At 40.8% G+C, this 25,196-nt stretch overlaps 1 protein-coding gene across 1 annotated transcript in view; it reads left to right on the top strand.

Moving 5' to 3' along the window:
- The first annotated feature begins 4,315 nt into the window (after window positions 1-4,315).
- Window positions 4,316-25,196, top strand: part of LOC134205551 (protein lozenge-like) — a 187,910-nt gene continuing 167,029 nt past the window's right edge. Inside the window, exons 1-2 of the mRNA XM_062680877.1 lie at window positions 4,316-4,738; window positions 15,564-16,148. Coding sequence (XP_062536861.1) covers window positions 15,908-16,148 — 241 coding nt within the window. The 5' untranslated portion in view covers window positions 4,316-4,738; window positions 15,564-15,907. The remainder of the gene's footprint in view (window positions 4,739-15,563; window positions 16,149-25,196) is intronic.

Below are 25,196 nucleotides of genomic sequence, written 5' to 3'. Positions count from 1 at the left end.
ACGGCTCAGAGCGCGTTAGTCCATGATCGAGCGTCTGAAGAGGTACGGCTCAAACAGCGTCTGCCCTGGCATTCAGCGGCTGAAGATGAGTAGAGGGCTGGATTTTGTTAAGCTTATACAACACGGCGGACTACGGTAGGCTGAATACGCGGTTTGTGTGCTGGAAGAGCTTCAAGCGAAGAAATTATTCAGAAGAGAACGCGGAAAATGCTGAAGGATTCGTGGAAGGCTACCTACGATATGGCTTTTTGCATTTGAAGAGGATCTGAAGAGGCTGAACGTTCACGATGACTGGAAGCGATTTTCCTACGATCGAATTCAGTAAAGAAGGATACTTCTCCGGTGTAGGCTCATATATGAGAAGCTATAGCACAGCAAGATGCCAAGAACAACATTATGATTGGAGGATCGCTTTTCCCCAATCCACCAGTACACAAAGTCACGTGAGTCTCTCATGATGGACATAAAGAAAATCAAATCGGCAACATCCGAGAAGGGGCGTCCAACAGACCTATAGTTCAAGCAAGTTCCAACATAAAATAAAGACGAAACCTTCTTGATGTCCGGAATAAAAACAGCGCTGACATCGCGTCTGACCATTGTATTCCAACTACGTGCTCTTCGGACTCATCAGCGAGAGAAGAGGCTTGGACGAGGATTCAACACGCGTCGACTAGAAAATCCAGCTGCGAAGAAGTTGTTCGTTGAAGAACTTGGAACTCGGGTAGTGGATGTTCCGGATAATAGCAGCGTAGAAGCGCAGTGGAATGGGTATCAATAACACCTTTATCAAAACTGAGAGCGAGAACAACCTGAGAGAGCTGCGCATTCAGCGAAAAGAGTCGATCACTAATGCAACTTGGGTGGCTCCTTGGCCACCGAAGAGGAGATACCTTACGGGGGCACGCTAGTAGAAAATTGGCAGTGGCGGTGCTTAAAATCGGCCGCGGCACACAGCTCTAATACGGATATGAAAAGAGAAAAAAACGTCAATTTCAAAAGTCTTTCAGTTTCATAATGATTGCTGAGGTTTCAATGAAATTGCAATTCTCTTGCATATTAAGCCAAGATGCAATATTACGCATTGCAAGAAAAATTTGGAAGCCGAGAAAATTGAATCCGCCTTCAATGAATATTTTCCGAACTAGTGATCAAAGGTGGCTAATGCTGAATTTACGATGTTTTGTTTATATTTATGTTCTTGTCATTTCTACATCCAATTCAACAACATGCCCAAGCACTCAATGAGCTCTCTCCTGACCACTGCGAGTTGTGGAGCTTGCCTAGGATTCGGTGAAGTTTAACAGAGGAAGGAAACATATTTTATGAAATGTTGCATGTATTAGCAAGCAGGTCCTTCCAGCCAGAGTGATCGTGTGTCGCTCGAAGTTTACTGACCCAAATCATGGTGTTGGGTGAGATTCTTAACAAACCGAACACGTTTGCCTCCGGGTCTGGCCAGGTATAATTAGCCGTCGTAGATATCGATCACTACGAACAACATAAGAGTCTTGGGACATGAATCTGCTTGACGTTTTTTTTGATTTTGATAAATATTTTATTGATGAACTCCTTTAGCAGAGCTATAACATATTAGGTATATTTTTATGCAATCAATATCTAATGTTGAGGAGCACAACTGTGGTAAAACTGATTTGATGGCTCATTATTCCAGTTTTATCATACATCAGTGCCGCACGGGATCAATCCTGTAAATTACGAGTTACTTGACACCGGCAGGGTTCTGATGATTAGTCTTTCCATGTTTATGCACACCTGCAAACACGCCGTTAAAATCATGGACTTCATGACAGTTGATTTGATATAAATAATGTGCAGTTCAACGCACTTCTTCTTCTTCTGATTGGCATTACATCCCCACACTGGGACAGAGCCGCCTCGCAGCTTAGTGTTCATTAAGCACTTCCACAGTTATTAACTGCGAGGTTTCTAAGCCAAGTTACCATTTTCGCATTCGTATATCATGAGGCTAACACGATGATACGCGCGTCTTACCGCACGGCTAAGGAGGGCCAGTTCATTGCACACTATGTACGATTTGTCCCATGCGGGGATTGCCCTCTGCGAGTTATTTCCGCGAAGCTATCCAAATTTTTCTTGTTCTCCGTAATAATCGAAATAAAATGTGCGCATCATCGGTCCTCTTATCCAAGCAGTTGGATGCGCTGCTACAAAGCAAGACCAGTGGCACACCCGAACAGGGAAAAAAGCAAGACCATGCTGAGGGTGGCTGAGTTCGATTCCTGGTCCTGGTTTAGAAAGTTTTCAAGCTGGAAATTGTACTTTGGCATAAAAGTTTTATCGTGTTAGGTTAGACTCATAACCTAGCAATTAATAACTGTGGAAATGCCTCATGAGCACTAAACTGCGAGGCGGCAATGTCTTAGTGGGTGATGTAGCCAACAGAAAAGATGATAGAAGGTCTAGTTTTCACTGGAAATAATGCCTAAATCGTTTCGAATCAATGTTATGCGGTGTGCAATTCGTAATTTAAATCACATTAATGTTGTTTGTTTGTTTATTTATTAATGACATTTTACACCAGAAAGGTGCATTCGTGTCAGGCTAAATCACATTAATGAATTCTATATTAATTTATTTTTAATAATACCCACTTTTTTTACTCTTTTGTTTATTTGGGAGACTCATTTGCCGTGAAACGCTACGGAGCCGAAATCATGTTTTTTTTTTAATACAACTAGCTTTATGTACCCGGCCTTGCTCGGAATTGCCAGTTTGGTTCGCAGTATTTTATTTTTCACAATCGGAAAATGATAAAACCAATTGGTCAACAGGGTAATTGTGTTTACTTATTGGTGCTTCATCATTTGATTAAAAGAAGGCTTTTGGAAACATTGACTGATTCTGAAGAAGGGATCGTAGGTTTGAATAGCCTTATTCCTCGCATTATTCCGGGTAAACGTCTATTTCTAAAGAAGGAAAAATATCCATCGATGCCTTATTTCGGGCAAACGCAAATTTTGAAAAAAGGGATCACACTCACCATTGCATTATTCCGGGCAAATGCCTACTTTTAAAGAAACAATCACATCGCCCATCCAGAAGGAAACCCATTATTTGTTGCTTTTCACTGGGCAAACCATGATTCCGATGAAGGGAAACAATTATCATTGCTTTATACCCAGCAAATGCAAGCTTTCTATGAAAGATTTTTCTGATGCTGTTCATAATTATCCCAAATGCCCTTCACTGAGTTGATCGATACCTTAACAATACTCCTCCCCCACACCCTCCTTCTTCTCCAAAGAGCATCCCTTACTCCCCTATCATCGTCTCCTTAAGATGAATAATGTGTGTTACAAATTTGGTTGAAATCGGTCAATGGGTTCATAAGTTATGCTGGAACATACATACAAACATACAAACATTGAGTTTATATATACTTATATAAGATAAGATAAAAGAAGAAGATAGAAAGATTTTTTGATAACCTACTTTTTTGGTCAATTAACTTTAAGCAAAAATATCCCCGTAACGCTGGGCAGACACCTTTGCGTGGTGTGTTACGGTGTAAGATCTACCACGGTCACATTGTCAGCTACAGGCAAATCCTGACCCAACGAATACCTTCCCCAATAACCAACTCCGTGGTACTTATGAGGGTGTCGCTGAGTCGGGGGCCTCTCGTTGAGTAAGTACTACATCAACACTTCCTTCCCCTCACAAGTTACGGTGAAGATGGGCGTGGCCAGGAGTAGTAATCCTCATGCTTTTGTGATTTTTATCCTAGATTGAAATCAAGGATCACACCCACCTCGATTTCTGATAGCAATCTGAATAAGGATTTCAATAAGGAAAAACATGAGCATCACTAGTGTCCAATCTACGAAATACACCGTAACTATTCTAAGCTAATTAACTTTAAGCAAAAATGAAGTACATATTGAGTAATAAATCAATTACGATTATTGACTGAACTTCCATGGTTTTCATGCATGCATTGAAATTCCCCTTTAAATTCACTCTCAGATTAGATTGAAACTAAAGCATAAATGAACCCAAACATAATATAAGCTCCGCATCGCTGATCCGTCCACATTTCTGGTTCTATCGAAGTGAAAATGATTCCGAAGCAACCGGTGGTAGCGGAATGAACTCTCCCCCACTAGCACCATCTCTTTCTAGAGCTTCACTCTCGCACGACCGGGTGAACCACACAAACCAAGCGCGAAACCTCTTTCTGCTCGTGTTGGGGGCGAGGATTTTGTGGTTGCGTACGCTTTGTGCCGTTTCCCATTCATCAGTTCTCGGTTGTTGCTGGACGTAACGAGACACTTAGCTCTGCTCAAGTTCAAGCCGGGGTTTGCTTTGGCTTGGCTCAGCGCTCTTGAAGGAAAGCATCAGGAAAGCGCGTTCCGGGTGATTGTGTGCCAGTGCGGTGACGAGTGCATCTGATTTTCGCGGTTTGGTGCGCGGTTTTTATGCAACCAAGGAAGTACAGTGGCAGAAAGAATACATGGGGACCTCCGATTTTTTTTGGGGTTTATCTAGACACAATCTGAACTGTGAAAGTAAAATATTCTGAAGTGCAGTGCGGTTTTCGTGAACTTGAAATACTAAAAGGTGTTAAGATATCAACAGCACGTGGGGTTATAAAGACCGAAAGTTTTTGTTAATCATCACAGATACGTTGATACGTGAAGACACAAAAGGAGTTTGTTGCAGTTTTAGTGATTTTTTATATTAATAAATTAATGTGAGTAAATTAATTTATAATCGATAGATTCCTTTGTCTCAGCACATTTCCCTTGAAAATGCAATTTGACCTCAATCCAACTTAATAAAACGTGATTTGGCAGTACTCAATTATTATATACTTATTTTATAAGCTAGTTTTATTGTTCCAATGCGATGCGACATCATTTCCGATTTTGCTCACAATCTCGAAATAACCAGTTGTGCTAGAAATTTCAAATGCTAAATTCACTTCCGTTCCTCATACTGAACAAATTTGCATACGGGCGTGTTTATGTTATTCTACACTCATTAAAATAAAATTTTCTCACGTTTCCGTTCAATTTTAGCTTTCTGTTTGAAAACCAGAGAATAAATCGATCAGATTGTTCTTAACGTTCCTGAGTTATATCGCATTACGTATATGAGTAATAACAGTTTTGTTTCATTGTCATTTGAAGATAGAAGAAAATAGATTTATGTGCCACTTTTATAATAACTTATATAATATAACTTTCCAAGAACTTTTTAGCTCTGAAGGTGCACACTGTGTTTAAAAGGACGCAGGTGTACATCGGGAAAAAGCGGTAACGCAGCGTCGCTGCGCCGATGCATACATGCGTTTGAAAAAACGCTACTTGGGCATCGTCCCTAAATAAGCCCACAACTTTCCTTAACACGACCAATGCTCACTTTAATGACAAGCCTCCCACCAGACTCCAAAGCTAAATGCAATCGCGTTTGCAAGAGCACCCCTTTCAAACGAGAGCTATAATTTTTATTACTGTAATTTTTATTATTCCAGCCAATACTGCAGTTCCTCAATTTCAATGAGAGATTGTTCTTGGCATATATCTTTTAAAATAATTTATAAATTTTTATTTTAAAACAAAGCACATCATCCTTTGATGACTTCTTTTCATGCGAAATTGATAAAAGAGCCCAAGGTACTTTCATTTGGTCGCCTGAGATAGAAAAAGGGAGTATGCCGTCTGTCTTATGATGATCATGATTTTTGGCAGTACGCCACATGCATGTAATAATAAAAATGAGAGTTGTGCGTAGCTTCCGTTTGAAATGGGGTGCTCTTGAAAACGCGAGTACATTTAGTTTTGCATTCCGGGAGGCTTGTACTTGAAATATGGGAAATAAGATCGTATTGCGTGATGAGTAATCCAGACAATGCCATGGTTTAATGGATTATAAACCGCATTTTTAATGGTTTATAAACCGCGTAAATCTCATATTCTTGTTTGACTCCGAAAGTAACCTAACAAAAATCGTAGAAAATTCCAGGGAAAAACACTTAGATTTCAAAATTCGCGTAAAATAGTGTCACAGTGTGTGTTTCACAATAAGTGAAGAAATGTGAAGTATGATAAGAAAACAAAAATCATTCGTTCCGAACGTGTTGTCAAAATCGATTGGGGTCTGTGTGTTCTTTTTTCTTCATTAACGTAAAGATATGTTCAAAAAAGAACTTCCAGTTGGTTGCATAATATGTTTATTCAATACGGTGAATCGTGTTAGAATCTAACTTGCATACTACATTACACCACATATCTCCAGAAGCAAATGACAGGCAACAGAAAAATGCAGCCGTGAAAACAATTTTGTCGTAATTATCCTTAGCAATTTGCACAAATTCTTAGATGGTACAAGCCTAGATAATTGTATGAGAGTAGCATCACTTTCCATCCGTTACCACAGCTAATGGTTTGGAAATAATCACTATCTCTTAGATGGAAGCAAGGCATCCACCAACAGCCGAGATCTGTGCACATCCTTGCGAATACAAAGATCCAAGGATTTTCAATTTGGCGAAATTCGCAAACGAAATGGCTCAAGCTCGTAAAATCATTACTACTGAATCGGATCAGTGGGCAATTGACAGTTTTGCTCTTTACAAACCTCTAGGAAAGAACGCGATTTATCCCGTTCTACTTCAGATAGGTTTTAAATAAAATAGATACTAAAAAATGGATGCAGTTTTGCTACTGGGTATATTTCCATATCCTTATTCCAAAGAAGGACGTGCTTCGTATAAGGAAGCAAATAGTTTTAGACCCACCATTCTGAGCTCATTTCTTCTGAAATGCTTAGAACGTATAATCGATCATCACGTTCGTGTTGACTTGACGGTTTGGTAAACATGCCTCTTCCACTGTGACTCTTCAACACAAGGTTGTCTACGAATTTCGTTGCAGATACCTATCTGGATACCTGGTTGGCTAAAGATACACCTATGCCTGGCGTATTGTAGAGCTCCATAATTGTCGGTCTTGGGCGATGTTCCTCCAGTTTCCCCGAACGTTCAGGGTCCCCAGGTCCGATTCCACCGCGTGCAGCCAGCGTGTTCGTGGCCTTCCACAAAGTCGCCGGCCCCTATCTGGTTCTCTGTTGAATATTGTTTTCGCTATTCTTTCTTCCGACATTCGCACTACGTGACCAGCCCACTGAAGTCTTATTTTATACGATTCACAATATTTTCTTCTGTGTATACTTGATACAGCTTCATGCGTCTACGCCACACACCATTTTCTAGTTTCCCTCTGAGTATTGTACGCAACACTTTTCGCTCGAAAACCCCGAAAGCTCTCCGGTCTGCCTCTTTTAATGTCCATGATTCATGTCCATAAAGGGCCACTGGTAGAATCAGAGTTTTGTATAGAGCAAATTTCGTTTCCATCTGCATGTTGCGGGACCTAAGCTGGTTATGTAATCCGTAAAGGCCCTATTCGTATCAGCAATACGTCTTTTCACTTCACGGGAAACGTCATTGTTACATGACACAAGCGTTCCAAGGTAAACAAATTCTTCAACAACTTCAAATACATTCCTATCAAGCACTACCTCAGCACCAACACCACTAGGCCTTCCTCTATCTCTACACGCAACCATGTACTTTGTCTTGATAGAGTTACTAGCTAAGCCTATCCTCGCCGTCTCCCTCTTCAGGATGATCCTGATGTCTTTTCATGTAGCTATGGGTCTTGGGCTCAAGCACATAGAATCATAACTACTGAATCGATTCAATGGGCACTTAACAGTTTTGCTCCCTACAAATCTCCATGGGAGGATGGAATTTATCCCGTTCTACTTCAGAGAGGTTTTGAGCATATCAAACATGTTTTGAAGTCTTTTAGTCTGCAGTTTTGCTACTGGGTATATTCCCATATCCTGGCGGGATGTCACTGTAAAGTTTATCCCAAAAGGAGGACGTGCTTCGTATGAAGAAGCAAAGAGTTTCAGACCCATCAGTCTGACCTCATTTCTTCTGAAATGCTTAGAACGTATTATCGACCATCACATTCGCGATGACTGTTTGGCAAACATGCCTCTTCATGTTAATCAACATGCTTACCAATCTGGAAAGTCCACCGTGACTCTTCTACACAAGGTTGTGTACGATATCGAGAAAGCATTCGCTCAAAAGCAATCGTGCTTGGGTGCTTTCTTAGATATTGAAGGTGCTTTCGACAACGTGTCTTTCGATGCAATATTGGAAGCCGCACGTTGTCATGGGCTACCTGATATTATTACCAAATGGATTCACCAGATGCTTAAAAACCGACATCTCTACTCGACATTACGTCAAGCAGCGGTTAGGAAATTAAGTGTCTGCGGATGCCCTCAAGGGGGAGTATTATCTCCACTCTTGTGGAATCTCGTTGCAGATACGCTATTGAGGTTACTCAATAATGGCGGTTTTCCTACCTATGGATTTGCCGACGACTATCTTACCTTGATAGTGGGTTTGTGCATTACCTTATTCGACCTGATGCAAAATGCTCTTCAGGTAGTTGAAAGTTGGTGTCGCCAATATGGCCTTTCGGTCAATCCGAATAAAACATCTATTGTTCTTTTCACGGAAAAACGTAATCGTAATGGTATTCGTCCATTACATCTTTTTGGTTCTGAAATCAATGTAACTGATCAAGTAAAGTATGTGGGTCTAATTTTGGATTCAAAGCTTTCCTGGACTCCTAACATTGAGTTCAGAATCAAAAGGCGTGTATGGCTTTCGGCCAATGCCGACGAACCTTTGGTAAAACTTGGGGTCTTAAACCCAAATATATCAAATGGATTTACACAACAGTTGTACGACCAATTTTGGCTTATGGATGTCTTGTGTGGTGGCAAAAGGGGGAAGTGAGGACAATTCAGTCTAAACTAGACCATCTTTAAAGAATGTGCCTAATGGAAATGACTGGTGCGTTCTCTTCGATTCCCACGGCTGCTCTCGAAGGTCACTTCAACGTGGCCCCACTGCCCATACATCTCAAACAAGAAGCATTTTCTTGTACTTACTGATTATCGGTATTCGATTTTCTTGTAAACCGCAGTTCTACACACACTTCGTTGTTACCGCTTATGGTTAATTGGGTCAAAATTTTCCTTGCTCCAAGTGATCTCACACAAGTTAGTAGTTTTCCTTATAGGACATTTTCGACACAATTCCCCTCGCGGGATGAGTGGACACCTGGCTATTTGGAGAGAAGTATGTCGGACAGCATTGTTTGTTACACTGACGGCTCCCTCCTCGAAGGTAGAGCAGGTGCAGGCGTCTATTCGCGTGAGCTAAGATTGGAACAGTCACACTCACTGGGTACACACTGCACTGTCTTTCAAGCGGAAATATTTGCCATCATGTGTGGAGTGCAATCTGCACTGCAGCAACGCATTATGGGCAAAGTAATATACTTCTGTTCAGATAGCCAAGCAGCTATTAAAGCTCTCGCCTCGGCCAACTCAAGGTCGAAGTTAGTAATCGCATGTCGAACTCAAATTGAGGAACTGAATTCAGTAAATACTTTACACCTCATATGGGTACCTGGCCATTCTTCCATAGCTGGAAACGAATTGGCTGATGAGTTAGCTCGTAATGGAGCATCGCATGACTTTATTGGTCCTGAGCCAGCTATTCCAATATCCAAGTGTTGGGTGAAGCTTTTGATCAACTCTTGGGCTGTCACTCAGCAAAAAATGGCATTGGAGTAGTCTGGACTCATGTCATCAAACAAAATTGTACATCCGGGAGCCATCTCCGGTAGTAGCAAGCTATTTAGCTAATCTGTCTAAACAGAATTGCAGTGTCTTAGTCAAGGCTTTGACAGGTCACTGCCGACTGAACTATCACATGGCAAATATTCAACGCGTTGAATCATCTGTTTGTGATAGTTGTGAATCCGATTATGGAACTTCTTATCATCTAATATGTAACTGCCCAGTTTATGCACAATTGCGCTTCCAAATATTTGGTAAACACTTACTTAGTGAAATTGACTTCAGAAACCTGAACCTTCAGAGTATTTTGTTGTTCATAACCCGTTGTGGTAAGGAGCTATAAGCTCTTGTACGCTTATGCGTTGTATGCCCTCTTCAAGGGCCCTTTTCCAAACATTCCCTTTGTTCTCCCATCCACATTCCTTTCCTTTTGTTCACTTCCTTTTCCGTCAGGTGTGTGATGAAAAAGGCTGTGAAGGCGATGGCACAAATCTCCCAAATTGAGGTGAACGTGCCCCTGGAGCCGACGTTCTGATACCTGATACCAGATGGGGACTCCCGTGGAGGTGCTCTTAGCAAATTCCCCTCTCGGTCATTACACATGGCGGGCACTAGCGCAGTTTTATGCCGCGCGCCATTGACAGTTGCGTAAATCCTCCGCATATCGCTTCTATCCATGTTCTTTTGCGCTTCAGCTATCACACTCTCTTCGTGTTGCCTTTTTTTTCTGCGGTGGATTCGTTTCTCTTCTGCCCTTGCTACGCTGTACCGCTCTCTGTTGGAACGGGTACGAGCCACTAGCATTCGTCTCTCGTCGTCCGTCCCTCGCTGGCACTCCTCATCAAACCAGCCATTTCGTTGGTGTCGCTGTGCAGTGCCTAACACTTCCTGCGCTGTTGTAGTCACAGCCAGGCTTGTAAAATGTCATCTGCATGTCATTTGACTAACTTGTTCATAACTTTCTTTAGAAGCCAAATTTATTGCATAATTTTAGATGTACTCATAACGCTTGAGTAGGGCTATATTTTTGTCCGAGGGTACATTGCTCTAAATATAACGTCTTAGGCTGGAGAGTGAAAACCCTCCAAAATGTCACGTGTCATTTGACATAATGTCATTTGAATGACATTTTGCCTCCCACGCCCCAGATTACATATTTACAGCAATGTCTTGTTAGACAACGTTGTAGGTACATTTAGGCGCTATAAGTTCGTCATACATCATGAATTGATAGCTACCTTCTGGAAAAAGTTCTGGGAAAATTATACAAACGAATGCAATTGACATTTTACAACACTGGTCACAGCTTCGTGGATATTTTCCCACAATCTGTTGGCGTCGCCAGATCCGGTGGCATCTCCTATCCGCTCGTCCAGCTTCTGGTGGTACTGTTCAGCAACTCCTTCAACTGACAAGCGTTGGATATTGAAACGCATCGTTCTGTTGTTTCGTGAATTCGTGACGCTGGAAAGTCACGTCCGAATTTTCCCAACTACAATATAGTGATCCGAGTCGATGTTTGGACCTCTGAAGGACCTTACATCTATAACATCCGAGAAATGTCGTCCGTCGACCAACACGTGGTTTATCTGTGAGCAAGTGTCTCCACTCGGATGTTGCCAGGTGTGTTTGCGAATATTCTTACGTGCGAAGTAGGTACTGCTTATTGCCATCCCTCTAGCAGCAGCATAGGTTACAAGTCGCAGACCATTATCGTTGGTAGCGGAATAAAGGCTTTCCGTACCAATGACAGGGCGAAAGAAACTTTTTCTTCCGATCTGAGCATTTGCATTCCCGATGACAATCTTTACATCGTGTGTTGGGCACTCTCCGTAGGCCTTATAAGGGCTCTCATAGAACTCATCCTTCACGTCATCAGGCTTATCGTTCGTTGGGGCATAGATGCTGATCAGGCTATAGTTGAAGAATTTCTCAACAAGCAAATGCGGTCGCTTATCGGCTTCCAGCAGATAACACGCTGCATCTTCCCGATCACCATGGAGCCAACTCCTCGTTCTGCTCTGTCACCGCCGCTATAGTAGATGTGGTACTTGAATGAAGTGTTCGCTATGGGATCCACCGCCCGGAAATCACGTTTTCCAGTTCTGGGCCACCGTATTTCCTGGATTGCTGCCACTTTCAATCCGACCTTCTGCAACTCACGAGCCAGGATCCCAACACGTGCGGGTGCATTCAAAGTTCTCACGTTCCAAGATCCGACTTTCCAATCGTTGTCCTTTATTCGTTGCCGGGTCTGTCGCCGTTGAATCAATCCGTTTGCTCTACTTTTGCCTTTCTTGGTAACTGTAGAATCTTCGGTAGGCTACCTTACCAGGGTTGCGCTACCTACATCGCGTTGAAGGGGCTGCCTTCTCGATGCTGACACGATGCAACATGATGTGCACAGTTTAGTTTAGAGTCCCTCGCTGGCACTCGGGCGATGATCAGCCGCCCCTAACATGGAGAACAGACGCTGTTGTGAGTCGCTCCTAACAGAACAGACGCTCGATCAGATTTGCACTTCGGGAGAGGAACAAATCCCCTCTTCCCTGTCTGCATACGACTATATAGTTCCCACTGGGGTTGGTTACCCGATCTTACCTAAAGTTGCTCGTATCACGGCCAGCGCCACGAGGGGGTAGGGATAGGAGTTGCTGGGTAAGAGGCTATAAGGACCGCAAAATGTGGTCTATTTGATTCCTTCAGGTACGCGAAGTACCAATGGTACGCTTTACCCAGCATTTGCCGTACCATGTCAACAGCTACCTCATAAAAATAACGAGAAACTCCGATTTTGATTTTCATTTCTTACACACATTTTAGCCAATGTTTGTTTGTTGTACCGCTCATAAAAAAATCTACTTCTCCGCTTATTTTTACAGGCAACGAAAAAAATTTTTTCGTTGCCTCTAATAATAAGCGGAGAAAAAAAATTTTGGCGTTTAATAAGCGCCAAAAATAAGTTATATAATATTCTTCTCCTAAATTTCGCATTATGTGCAATCACAAAATAAAGTTTTCTTCAAATTTCTTCGCCGCTATGTGAAGGAAATTATGTAAATTACACTACAACTGAACTGCCGTAATCTGTCAATGTGCTTTTTAACGATTCTAGTATTGTTATTGAATAACGGAATCGGCCAAATCAACCGTAAACACCGCGACATCGCCTCGAAACTATTCTTAACATCCCAAAATATGCATAGATGCATAAAAAAGTTAGTTCTGCAACCATTCGTGGAGTTTACTCTACGATTGAACCTTCATTATGTTTACTGGTATACCATATACACAAAATATGATCATTGATAATTCATACAAACTAAATTTAACCATTTGAACACGTTTCTCGACGATGTATTTTGCTGATGAATTTTGGTGGAAAATTTCACAATTCAGAAAAGTGGCCCCCAGTACTGGACAACATTACGTTATGTGAAATTATGACTTCACAGTTCCAGACTAAGAACTGTACAGTAAATAAATAAGGAAAATCGATCTTACTGAGTGCATTTTAATTAAAATGAGAATAGTGCATATTCGTGTACCTATGATTGTGTGTCATCAACAATATTGAAGCAAACATTCGCAAATATTATGGATTTCCCATCAATTCTGTATTCCCAGCAAACTGGGATCAACTTCATAACATATTAAAATCTATTCAACACCTAGTTCTACGAAACGTGGCTGTTATCCAGAAGAAAAGTTGAACAGCGTCCCGAGAACAGCGTGCTTACCGGTAGATATGGGCATTTGAGTTGGTGACGAAATACCTCCCAAAGACGTGTCGTCGATATTTCGTTTGCAGTTGCTGTTTGTTGTGCAAATCTAGAGCTCGCGTTCAGTTTGAATCAGACTTCAGCATGGTAGGGTGGATCTCAAATCTAGATATTTCGTTGCGATTAATACGTGAATACAGAAACTACTCTAAATACATTTTTTTTATGCTCAGCATTCCACTGAACATTCTGTCAAACTATTCACGATTAAAATAGACCAATGGGGATAATAACGTTAAACCGCGGCCGTGGGGCCATTTAAAGAATATTCGAGTTAAACGTAGAGAAAATCAATGGCACGGAATTTTGGAATGATACACCTTTTGATCGTGCTAAACTGATTTATAAATGGATTGTTTTTTATATGTCTTTATTAACGAGACTATCAGCTCTAGGCTGGCTTATCTCGGACAAATGGATTAGATATCCCAACAATTGGAATACAAAGCAGTTTCAAAGATTGCACTATGCTTAAATTATCTGAAAATCATGTCAATATCTCCGACAATATACTGGTAGTCCATCCACCCTATCGTCCAGTGGATTTTTCTTTTCGCGCGTGAATGAGTAATCACCTTTAATTACGAATCATCGGACATGCCTCCATTATCGAAGGCCTGCCGCTCGCACAACAGCAAAGCTGCCGCTAGCCGAGGGGGCAGGATGATGGTAAGACGCTCGCGGGTGGTTGAATCCCTGCGACTGTCGATACCCACTTCATCGTCGGGGTTCGTCATCACGACAACTCGTTACAGCATAAATAAACAATAAACAAATTGTGTCGCTGACTTATATCGCGCACGTCTCGTTCGATCCATGTTTGTTAATCGGTATGTTTTGCGCTGGATGGAGGGGGCGATGATTTGGGGTTTCCCAAGGTATTGAAAATTATTAGGATTATTATGATTGATACATTTTTGGATCGACGGTTGATGGTAGTATGACATTCGCTTTTATGTACTAATTTGGGTAAAGTTAAAGTATTTACTAGTGATAAACAGGAAAGAATTTTTGAAATATTAAGCACATCTTGAAAGCCTTATCTTTCCAGACAATTTTAGCTTGGTTCTTCATGCTCAAATACTTGCTCACTGCAGTCCAGAGGTCCCAGCTTTCACAGTTATTAACTGATATTCGTCAAATTACCATTTGAGCAATTGTACATTATGTAGCGAATAGCACGAATATATTCATACTCAGATAAATCAAAGAAATGTATGGCCTGTAGTTCTGTGTACGTCTTTTATTCCGTTCTAGAATTCTGAAAGAATCAGATTAGCTTTTATTTGGATTCAGATTTCAATCCAAATAGGAATTGAAGATTATTATTTTTTCGAATTAGTATTTGAATTTGTAGTCGGATGTGTATTTTTTATATCTTTATTAGAGAGATTTGCAGCCTTGGCTGGCTCATCTCTTGTTGGATGTGTATTTCATTTTACTACAGATCTCCAACTGTAATAAAATTCAGAATCAGATTAAAGTTGAACTGAAATTCAGATTTGGCTTAGTTTAATCCTAATAGTCTTTTATGTGATGAGGATTGCCTCTTCTCAGAAAAAAATATTGTATTTTTCAAAATGCTGATATGTAGCTGTACAATTACGGATAAGCTAAGCTAAAAATGAATTTCATTCAAGTTTAAAAAAATAATAAAATGGCCATTTAGCCTCCAACCTAACCCTGTTTACCCATTACCCGCAAACTAGTCATCTGGTTGACCAGTGAACATTATTGGTTTGGTGTTTATTTTGTGGGTTTGGGTAGCACACGCCTCCCACACTGCCCTGTTGGCTTCCGATCCAGTTGACAAACCTTCCGGAAGCAGTTTACTGAAGGTTCTCCGCACCAACAAACAAAACAACTCGGTTTCACACCATCCTTTCCCCAGCTGGCGTGCATGGTCAGTCCTGCATTCTCATAAATAAACACATGAACTCTAAACAAATACTATCGATTAGAGAGAGGTAGTAAAGCAGACAGTGACTCTATATGTTCAGCATATCATATCCTAAACCGGTAGCAATTAATAAGTTATAACCCTTTTTCTGCTTTCAGATCCCCGTTGAAATTGGTCTAGTGGTCGATTGGTTATGATCTGGAGGCGAACGCAATCGATACATCAACGCTGCCCGGGGCTAACCCGATAGTGACTAATGCTTACCATTCGAATGTGCAAATATCCCGCGGAAGAGTGTATCAAAGATCGAATAAGAGAAAACGGGTTAATAAATAGTTAATATTCTACGCGGTGCTCCGTACTATTGAACCGACGACGAGCTCGTGAGTGAGTAATAGCAGTCTTTATCGTCGTCCACCGATTGTGTGACCTGTGTCTGTGTGCTTTGTGGCGAGTGTGATTCAAAAAGGCCTTCAAAATTGCCCCGAAAACGTCGTTCCGAATGCATTTGCCCAGCGGTGGAAGCACGGCCGCCATTCCCCCCAGTAGCTCGAACGTAGCCAACACGACGCCGACGGCTGCCACCGAGTGGGATATTTATAAGGAAGAAGAAATGTTGGAGCCACCCGCCGGCGGCAACAACAATGCGGAAAATAGTTCGCCCAGTCCCGGAGGCTCCGGCGATCTTTGGTGGATCGAGCGGATGGTGATGGAAGCGCAACAGGAGTATCCGGGTGAATTGGGTGAGTTTTGTAGCAATATATATATTCATAAAGATTAGAAGAATCATTAGTGTCATTCACATAATATCAATGAAACTACATAATTGCAAAAAGGTGATTTTTCCAGCACCAGTTGTGCGTTGAACAGACGAGGCTTGTCGAGTTGGATAAATACTACGAGTGCTGTGAAAATTGAGTTTTGCAACGAGTTGCACACACTTTTTTATTGCTATGGCTTTAATATGAGAAATATGGACCAAAATGGTTCAGTCTGATTTACTTCACATAATCATTTTTGCCAAAAAATCATGTTGTTTCAGAAAACAAACAGATTCCATGTTATCGTGCCACATTACATACCATGAGCGTGCCTTATTCTGCGCAATTTGACACTACTACATTTTTTCAATTTTTTTTATTAATATATTTATTTACACGTCAACAAAAAGTTGGGAATGTATTGTTGTCATGGGCAGATAATGAGGCAACAAATTAGCGTTGATAACGAAAATATTAAAAAAAAACAAAATCAGTAAAATCTAAAATTGTCAAAAAATGGCCTCGTAAATAAAATTTTGTAAACTCGAATTTTGACAAAAAAAAACCTCCATTCTCTAAAATTTGCTTCCAGTTAAATCTACTTAGATTATGTCTTATGTTGTCATAGTTTGCTTTATGGTATTCAAGGACTTCTTCAAAGTCACAGTCGCTGGGTTTTTGATACTGATGAACGAACAGAGAGTATTCGTTTGCCGTGTGGAATGTTTCGTTTTTCCCTAAGGGATTCAATGATTCAGACACACAGACATCTTCTTGAATATTCGTTAGTAGGAGATGAAGGTAACAGTTATGTTGATTTTTAATGTGATTGATTTGGTTAAGACCTAGGCTATCAGTTCTGTCAAATTTAAACATTAGTGTTTCATTTTCCCCAGCGACTGGAAGTAGAATTTGTTCGTTCTCTGAATCCGGAATAAAGTCATTGTGGAGTTGATTGAAGTTGAGTCATAAAGTTGATTAAAGTCATTAAAGTGCGTTGACAGTAAATCAAAATTTCAAACGCATTCTGTTTTGATGAAGAACTTGTTGGAAGTACGTTGGTTATTAAAATATTTACCCCGTCTGCATAAAACAGATAGACATCATAGAACAAACTGCAAATTTCAAAGTAGCCTCTTTGTGCATCAACAATCGACGAACGGCACTCCCGTATATCCAGGGCAACAGAAAGAGAAAGCGAAGCATGCGATGCTGCTCTGTCTAATATGCGTTTTTCAGTAAAGCTTGACTTCCACCGCTAGGTTCGCTAGCGTTCTAAAATCATCGAAGGACCACATTCCACAGCACAGATGCCTATATGTTATGTGCCGTCTGTCGAGAGGATAGTGCTACTTTCTTCATCCGAAGAAGGCGTCCTTACTTGCAAAAATTTCCGGGGGAGGAAAGTGGTACCTCTTTGTGCTCTCCCGTAGTTGTTGCAGGCGATGCGCCCGCTCGCTGGACAGGTATTGTGGATATGACTGTAGATCAGCTGCAGCTTCAGCTGGCCCAATTCCGTATTCCTGATGAACTTGGCTGAATATTTGATGTAGATGTTCTGGTGCCGTCGGCAGTCCTTCAGATGCAAGGAGCATCCTGAAGATGCTCGTTGGAGTCATTCCCTCGACGCATACATTAGCAGGCTGGTCCTTCATGTATGCTGAAAACAACCGGACAACCTTAAGGTCTGAGGGAAGGGTTTTCCGTTAAAAAAGCACGTGGTCGCACTCTCTGAGAGAGAAAATTGCCCAATTCAGCGCGCCAGAATGACGCTGTCAGTGTCGTCAAAATTATTTCATCATTATGCAGTTTACAATTGCTTGAGAATTTGCGGTAAACGGAGAACAAAAGGAATTGGCAACAATGGGGAAGAAATGTATCGCTCATGCAGTGGTGCGGCGAGAGAACAGCAGCAGCGCCGATCAATCACGCAATGATGAGATCAAAATAAACAAACTCCAGCTGGTTTTGGAAAATGAAAACATGAGCCGTTTCTAGAACAACATTAGAAAATATCGTGAGACGATTTCTGTACAAGGTTTACACACAAGCTTTGAAAAGTATTTAGGTGATAACAGTGGTGCTGGTGTAAGTAAGACAAATAAGATAAATAAGACAAGAAATAGAACAAATATGACAAATAAGACAAATAAGTCAAATAAAACAAGTAAGACTAAGAAGAAAAATAAAGTAAGTTCCTCCAGCAATTCCTTCGGAAGTTCCTCCAGCAATTCCATCGGAAGTTCCTCCAGGAATTCCTTCGGAAGTTCCTCCAGGAATTCCTTCGGAAGTTCCTCCCGGAAATCCTTCGGAAGTTCCTCCCGGAATTCCTTCGGAAGTTCCTTCAGCAATTCCTTCGGAAGTTTCTCCAGGAATTCCTTCAGAAATTCCTCCAGGAATTCCTTCGGAAGTTCCTCCAGGAATTTCTTCGGAACTTCCTCCAGCTATTCCTTCGGCAGTTCCTCCAGGAATTCCTTCGGAAGTTCCTCCAGGAATTCCTTCAGAAGTTCCTCCAGGAATTCCTTCGGTAGTTCCTCCAGGAATTCCTTCGGAAGTTCTTCCAGGAATTCCTTCGGAAGTTCCTCCAGGAATTCCTTCGGAAGTTCCTCCAGGAATTCCTTCGGAAGTTCCTCCAGGAATTTCTTCGGAAGCAACTTCCGGAACTCCCGGAGGAGTTCCCGGGGGGAACTTCCGGACAAATTCCCGGGGGAACTCCCGGACAAATTCCCGGGGGAACTCCCGGAGGAATTCCCGGGGGAACTACCGGAGGATTTCTCGGACGGAACTTCCGGAGGTATTCCCGGGGGAAAATCCGGAGGTATTCCCGGGGGGGAAATCCGGAGGAATTCCCGGGGGAACTTCCGGAGAGATTCCCGGGGGAACTTGCGGAGGGATTCCCGGGGGAACTTCTGGAGGAATTCCTGGAGGATCTTCCGGAGGAATTCCTGGAGGAACTTCCGAAGGAATTTTTGTAGTAACTTCCGGAGAAATTCCCGGAGGAACTTCTGGAGGAACTTCTGGAGAAATACCTGGAGGGACTTCCGTAGGAATTTGTCTTGTTTTATTTATTTTTCCTATTTGTCTTATTCGCTTTATTTGTCTTATTTGTTTTATTTGTCTTATTTGTCTTATTTATTTTCAATTGTTTATCTGATATCATTCCTATATTTGATTTCAATTTATATATTTGGTATCCTCGTGTTCACAAATAGGAATACGCTTTTTTCTAGTGTCACGCTAGATACAAAGCTGACAGTCTTTCCACCGCTCTCATCGCTCCTTTCCTGCCGTAAGAAAATATGCTGTTGGCTGCTCTCCCGAAATGGTAACTTTTGTATGGAATTTGTAAAACTTGGTTGAAGTAAAAAGACCTTCCTTCAAAATTTATCGCGGTGACATATACTTTTTATCACATCAAAATGATCTTTGGAAAAATTCAAAACTTTTGTCAGTTGGGTTTTGCGAAATTCGGTTCCTTTGTGCCTCAAATCATCGGAGAAAGGGACTGAGAAGCGAAAATTTCAGTTCTACAATAGTTCAGTATTTAGAGCTTAATTCAAATTTGGGAAATAGTAGGTCCATGAAATTTTGTAGGAACATTCCTTGATAAATTTCAAAGAGATTGTCTGTTGGGATAAGCGAAATTCGTTCCCAATTCCGAGTTATAGACATTTTAGTACGAAAATAGCGCTCTACCGCGAGAGAGCTTCCCTCAGACCTTAATAATCCTTGGGTCACGTAGTCTGGCTTTAAGGAAACGGCCTTCGGTGGATTGCGGTGGATTGTGGAGTCAGGCGGACGATGGGTGGTCTCATCGGATCTAACTCAAATTGGCTGTCAGGATTAGGTAGTTGTTCTCCATATACAGGGCTCCATATACAGATGTTCTCGACTTGCGGTTAGCGGCAGTATATTGGTTGTGGATTGGTGGAGGTGTGGGTTTTGTTTTTTTGGCCGGGTTTATCGTTTCACCTTTTTTGAAATTAATGAACGATTTTGCAGCAGCAGTAGAGTTTTTTCCAGTCTGGGCTCTAGCTACATTTTTTACCTAGCAGAAAGCATTTCCAACCAGCGCCATTAAGATGTCTAATTGAAGATTGGACAAAATAAGCATCCGAAAGATATACAATTTGCAAAAAAGAGCTAATCGCGGTGGAGGTTGGTACTCGGATTCTAATGGCTTTCCCGCAAACGTGACCTTTAAGTGGTCTTGGTGTTTCGGGGTTATCACACCTATCTAGAAAGTAGGAGGTTGAGGGTTCGAGTTCCTCCAAGACACGTGTATTCTTTTTCGCAAATTTCATATCAATTTGTCCATTTCGAAACATATGCTGTGCATATGCACAGCCAAGATATGTAACAAAAAAAATGGTTTTCGTACATCTGAGTTACCGAATAATATGCAATTAAGTGTATTCATCTTGGTCCAAACCTTATTAATCACATAATTCAAACCTTATGTGTGTATGTGTGTGTATCTTCAATCTAACCCCCACTGTCCGGCAGTGGTATTATGGAAGAAAGCTTTCTGTAATAAAGTCAGCTTTAGCCTGGGAGTTAGAAGGTGTTAGCTCCACTGCCGCTCCAGTGACCTATTTCAGACTGCCTGATAACTCACGTCCAGTCTGAGGTCACTTTAACTTGCAATAAACCCCGCCTGTTTATGCTACCATTATCAATTGGATAATGAATCCATAAAAAAACATATTAAACATATGGATCACTTCTAGTTTCCACGAACAACTCACTTCACTCTTCCATTGGGTGACCTTTTAATTTTTTTTTCAAAAGGAGGACATTTCATTTGAATTGAGCGAAAAAGGAGGACATTTGGTTGAAAAAGGAGGACATTAAAACATCGATCGATTTTTATTTTTTAAGATGATTAAGAATATTATATTTGTTAGATTTTAGCACACTAATGTTTATTGGAAGAAGTTTTTGTAAGTCGATGCAAATACAACATCTTCTTCTATTTTATTAACATAACAGATTACTCCATTAACTCCAGATGGAACGTTTCTGACTCTCATTACAATCTACATAATGCACTTTCTAATTATAAACTACCTGCAACATCTTTTCAATGGAAAGATAATGGGATTAGCTTCAACTAATTTTGAAATAAGTAGTGGACAAATGTTGAATATTATTATGCTGGCATTTTTGGCGTTATTCCACAGAATTCTAACAAGAACACAATTCTGAACACTTTATTGCAAAAATAGAACTAGATTTTTTTTCAGCAATAGTTATTCATGCAACTGTATTTCCAAAATTTTCAAAAAGGAGGACATTTTAGCGCAAAAGGAGGACATCTGGTTTTTTAATGTAAAAAGAGGACATGTCCTATTTTAGGATACCATACGGTCACCCTACTCTTCCAGAGCTATTCTAAGCAATTCGTTATCGATCCATGTATTTCTGATGTTATCACAGAGCCACACATATTTCATTAAAGACATCCCCGTATACACACTACATAAACAATTTCGCACACTCAATTAAGAAATATACTTTTTTAAAGGTCAACAAACGCGTAAGTTTCAATCTTCAGTTCACTTAAGGTGAAGGTGGGTTGAGTACCAAAACAAAGCTTTGAAAGTATTGGTACAATAAAAACTGTCATATACTGTAGTAGTATTGATGTCGTATTTATAAAAAACATAAAATATTAGTAGGGTGGTTCAAAAAACGACCCAGCTCCAACACGCTCACTCGATTCCGTCCCGAGTGTCCTCCAAATCGAATCGAACAAAACCTGGGTGAGCATAAGCCGGTTCAAGTTTGTATGAAAACTAGTATGTGAAACTAAACCTTTCACTACACTGGCTACAGCGCCTCCCCTCCAAACGCTGGTGAAAAAAGAACCCACATAGCTGAAAGCAACATTCCAGAGACTTCACTGAACGAAATTCGCACCGTAGGAAAGAACCATTGATTACGTAACGCAAAAAAAAAACATTTTATATCCCGCTCACCCCCATGTCACACTTTCTGTACGAAGTATCTGCCCCTGGTGCAGATATCACAGACAAATTCTGGCTATTTTGTTGAATTACACGTTTCTTTGATTCCTTCTGAGAAGCCTGATTAACATGCTAAACAAGGATGTTATCGATCGTTAAGTAATTTGCCTTCGATCATTTAGTATTTTGTCAATAACTTATTCCAGAAGCTGATATTCAAAATGTGTTGTATGGTGGACTTCTAGTGCGAAGGTTTTTCTACAACTCTGCCTGATGGTTTGTTGTTAGAATTCAACTAATAACGGAGTTATAGCGCTAGTAGCAGTAACTTAAACTAAATTATTGAAATTTTGTTATCATTTAGTCTAAGTTACTGAAAATATTGCTGTAACTACGTTACTAGTGGATCGAATGCAAATTACTAAATGATCGATAACATCCTTGATGCTAAAGACTGGCAACCTCGATTAGAATCGACTTCCAACTATTGGAACGACCATTCAATATGCATTGTCTATGGAGTTAAAGCTCTTGAATATTCATCAATTTTGTTAAGAAAATTATTTTGAGCTTTTTAGTGGAATGTTTTCACTTGTCATAAGACGAGTTTGTACAATCCCATTTAATTCCACCACTTAGTCGGGCAAGAACGAGACACTGAAGACGACCTTACTGTTGAGGTCGAAATACGTATCTGTCAAGGTACAATTAAGTGGTGAATTAAATGGGATTGTACAAACTTGTCTTATGACAAGTGGTATTTCATCCAGTCATATGGTCTCCCCCTCGCCAGCGCCCAATGACGGAGTGCCACAATCAGAATAATGTTAAATTCAACCTCGCCATATCAACTGTCAGTCATACAAACCTGAAACGACCTGTGCACGATAAGCCCCTATTTAAACTAGCCCAAACCATCAAACGACACCCAAAATATGAAACATCATCGACTGAGCCTGGCGAAGCAAAATAATTTTTGAACCACCCTAGTTATTAGTTTGCTGCTATCGGTGCCGCCGGTGTTTACATTCGCTCCGCGCTCCGCTCAGTTTTTCATAGTTTTTTTCGGGCAAAAATAGCAGTTTTTATAAAGTTTTCGGTTCAAACAAGTGACTGATTTCAAAAAGTGATGTTTCACTTGCATTCCATCAACATTTCGGGCTGCTCATGTGCGAAGAAGTGAGTAAAAACTTAATTTTTCCAATGCCCTTTGAGCAGAAGTGAAGTGCAGTGATAACCCCACCAAATCGCGAACGGCTATTAAATTGGCACAAGATTGCTGATTTATGATATAATTCGAGCCGAAATACATAGGATTCTTCGGAGAAACATGTTCATTATCACGGGAAGTGAATAAATATGCTGTGAACAGGTTAGTAATTCGAATATTGAACTTTTGTTCGAAGCTGTTCGATGCATTCGAATGTTTGTGGGAGAGGAGTGCGGGAGGTGTGGGGTTGACCCGTGGAAGGTCAGGTGCCATATTGACGGCCATCGTGGTACTCTTCCAACTATGTCCTTAAACCATTTTTCTAGTACATATACAAAATATGAACATCAGCCGAATCTATTTCTTAGGGAACGAACAAAGACGTGACAGTAAATTCAAAAGCAACCATCCGCACGCATAGCTTGCTGTGATTTTCTTACAAACAATCTGTTGAAGTACACCATAAATAAACAAATAAACTTACGAGACGAGCCAGCCTAGGGCTGAAAGTCTCGATAATAAAGACAACAAAAAAAAAAAAAACAAATAAACTTCACAAAATTTGTCTTTATCTCTCCACTCCATATTTTTTATGATTTATGATTGATTTATGATGATCCAAACCTTATTACTCAATATTAATAGGGGAACATCATATGAAATTTTGAAACAACAAATATGTGTGAAGATAAAATAATATGAATATTGCAACATGGAAAGGCAGCATATACGTATTTCGGCCTAAAACATAAGATCTGTGAGAGGCTGCTTGATAACCCTATCGTGCATACACTCCTATGCACTCCTCGATACATTCCTGATTTACGCGCATCAAAGCAGGCGTTGCTCACCCCCCTGAAATGAGATGTAGTTCTTGAAGCCGTCTACCGATTAAGTGGCGCTAGTGTTGCCTTTCCTATTTTAAGCTCCGTTCATACTCCCGCGAGAGAATTTGCGTTTGGCGCTTTGATGTTGCATGAAGAAGAAGAAGCAGAAAGATGATTATCAAAAATATTCGCACGGGAAAACATACGAAGAAATGTTTGAAACTCTTCTTTAAAATTCTAGAAGCAATTAAATTAAAAACGGTAAGCAGTACGGGGTTAGACTTGTTTTTTACTGCACAATAAACACAATACTTCAATTTCAATTTTTACTCTTTGATATCATACTTAAATAATACACAGTATAAGAAAATTCCAACCCCGTACTGTTTACCATTTTTAATTAAATTGCCTCTAGAATTTCAGAGATATCTTCGTATGTTTTCCCGTGCGAAAATTTTTAAATATCATCTTTCTGCTTCTTCTTCTTTTTCATGCAACATCAAAGCGCCAATTAATCATACCGAGAATCACGCAACAATGCAATACATCTCGTTGAATATAATTTAACAATACAACACATGCCGCTTACGCAACCGATTTCGACATACTGATTTCGTGTGTTTATTGCTTAACCGGCAATGTTTACATCCAGCACCATGTTGCAGCACCATGTTTTCGGCTTCAGGCGAGTTGTTCATGGATGACAGCCGTTTCATGGGGGTGGCGTTGCTTTGAACGATAAAGCGTCGCCCTCTTTGGTGTTCCAACTGCCGGATGAGCAGGATGTGTGCTGGGCGACAGCAAGATTTTTTTATGTACACGTTATCCGACTTCGTCAGTAGATGGGAATAACCAGCGCGGGGGGGAAACATACATTTTCAGTGTAAAACGTAAACAAACGAGCATAAATTCCATACAAAAATCCAAGATGGCTGAGTTGGGGATATTGACAAGTCGGATAACCTGTACACAAAAAAATCTTGGGCGACAGCGCATGCTCAATACAGATTTCACAAGATCGTAT

Source organism: Armigeres subalbatus, chromosome 1 (genome assembly GCF_024139115.2).
Source record: "Armigeres subalbatus isolate Guangzhou_Male chromosome 1, GZ_Asu_2, whole genome shotgun sequence".
Taxonomy (NCBI): Eukaryota; Metazoa; Arthropoda; class Insecta; order Diptera; family Culicidae; genus Armigeres; species Armigeres subalbatus.
Note: the sequence above shows the minus strand (reverse complement) of the source record. Positions and strands in the feature narration are given on the sequence as shown.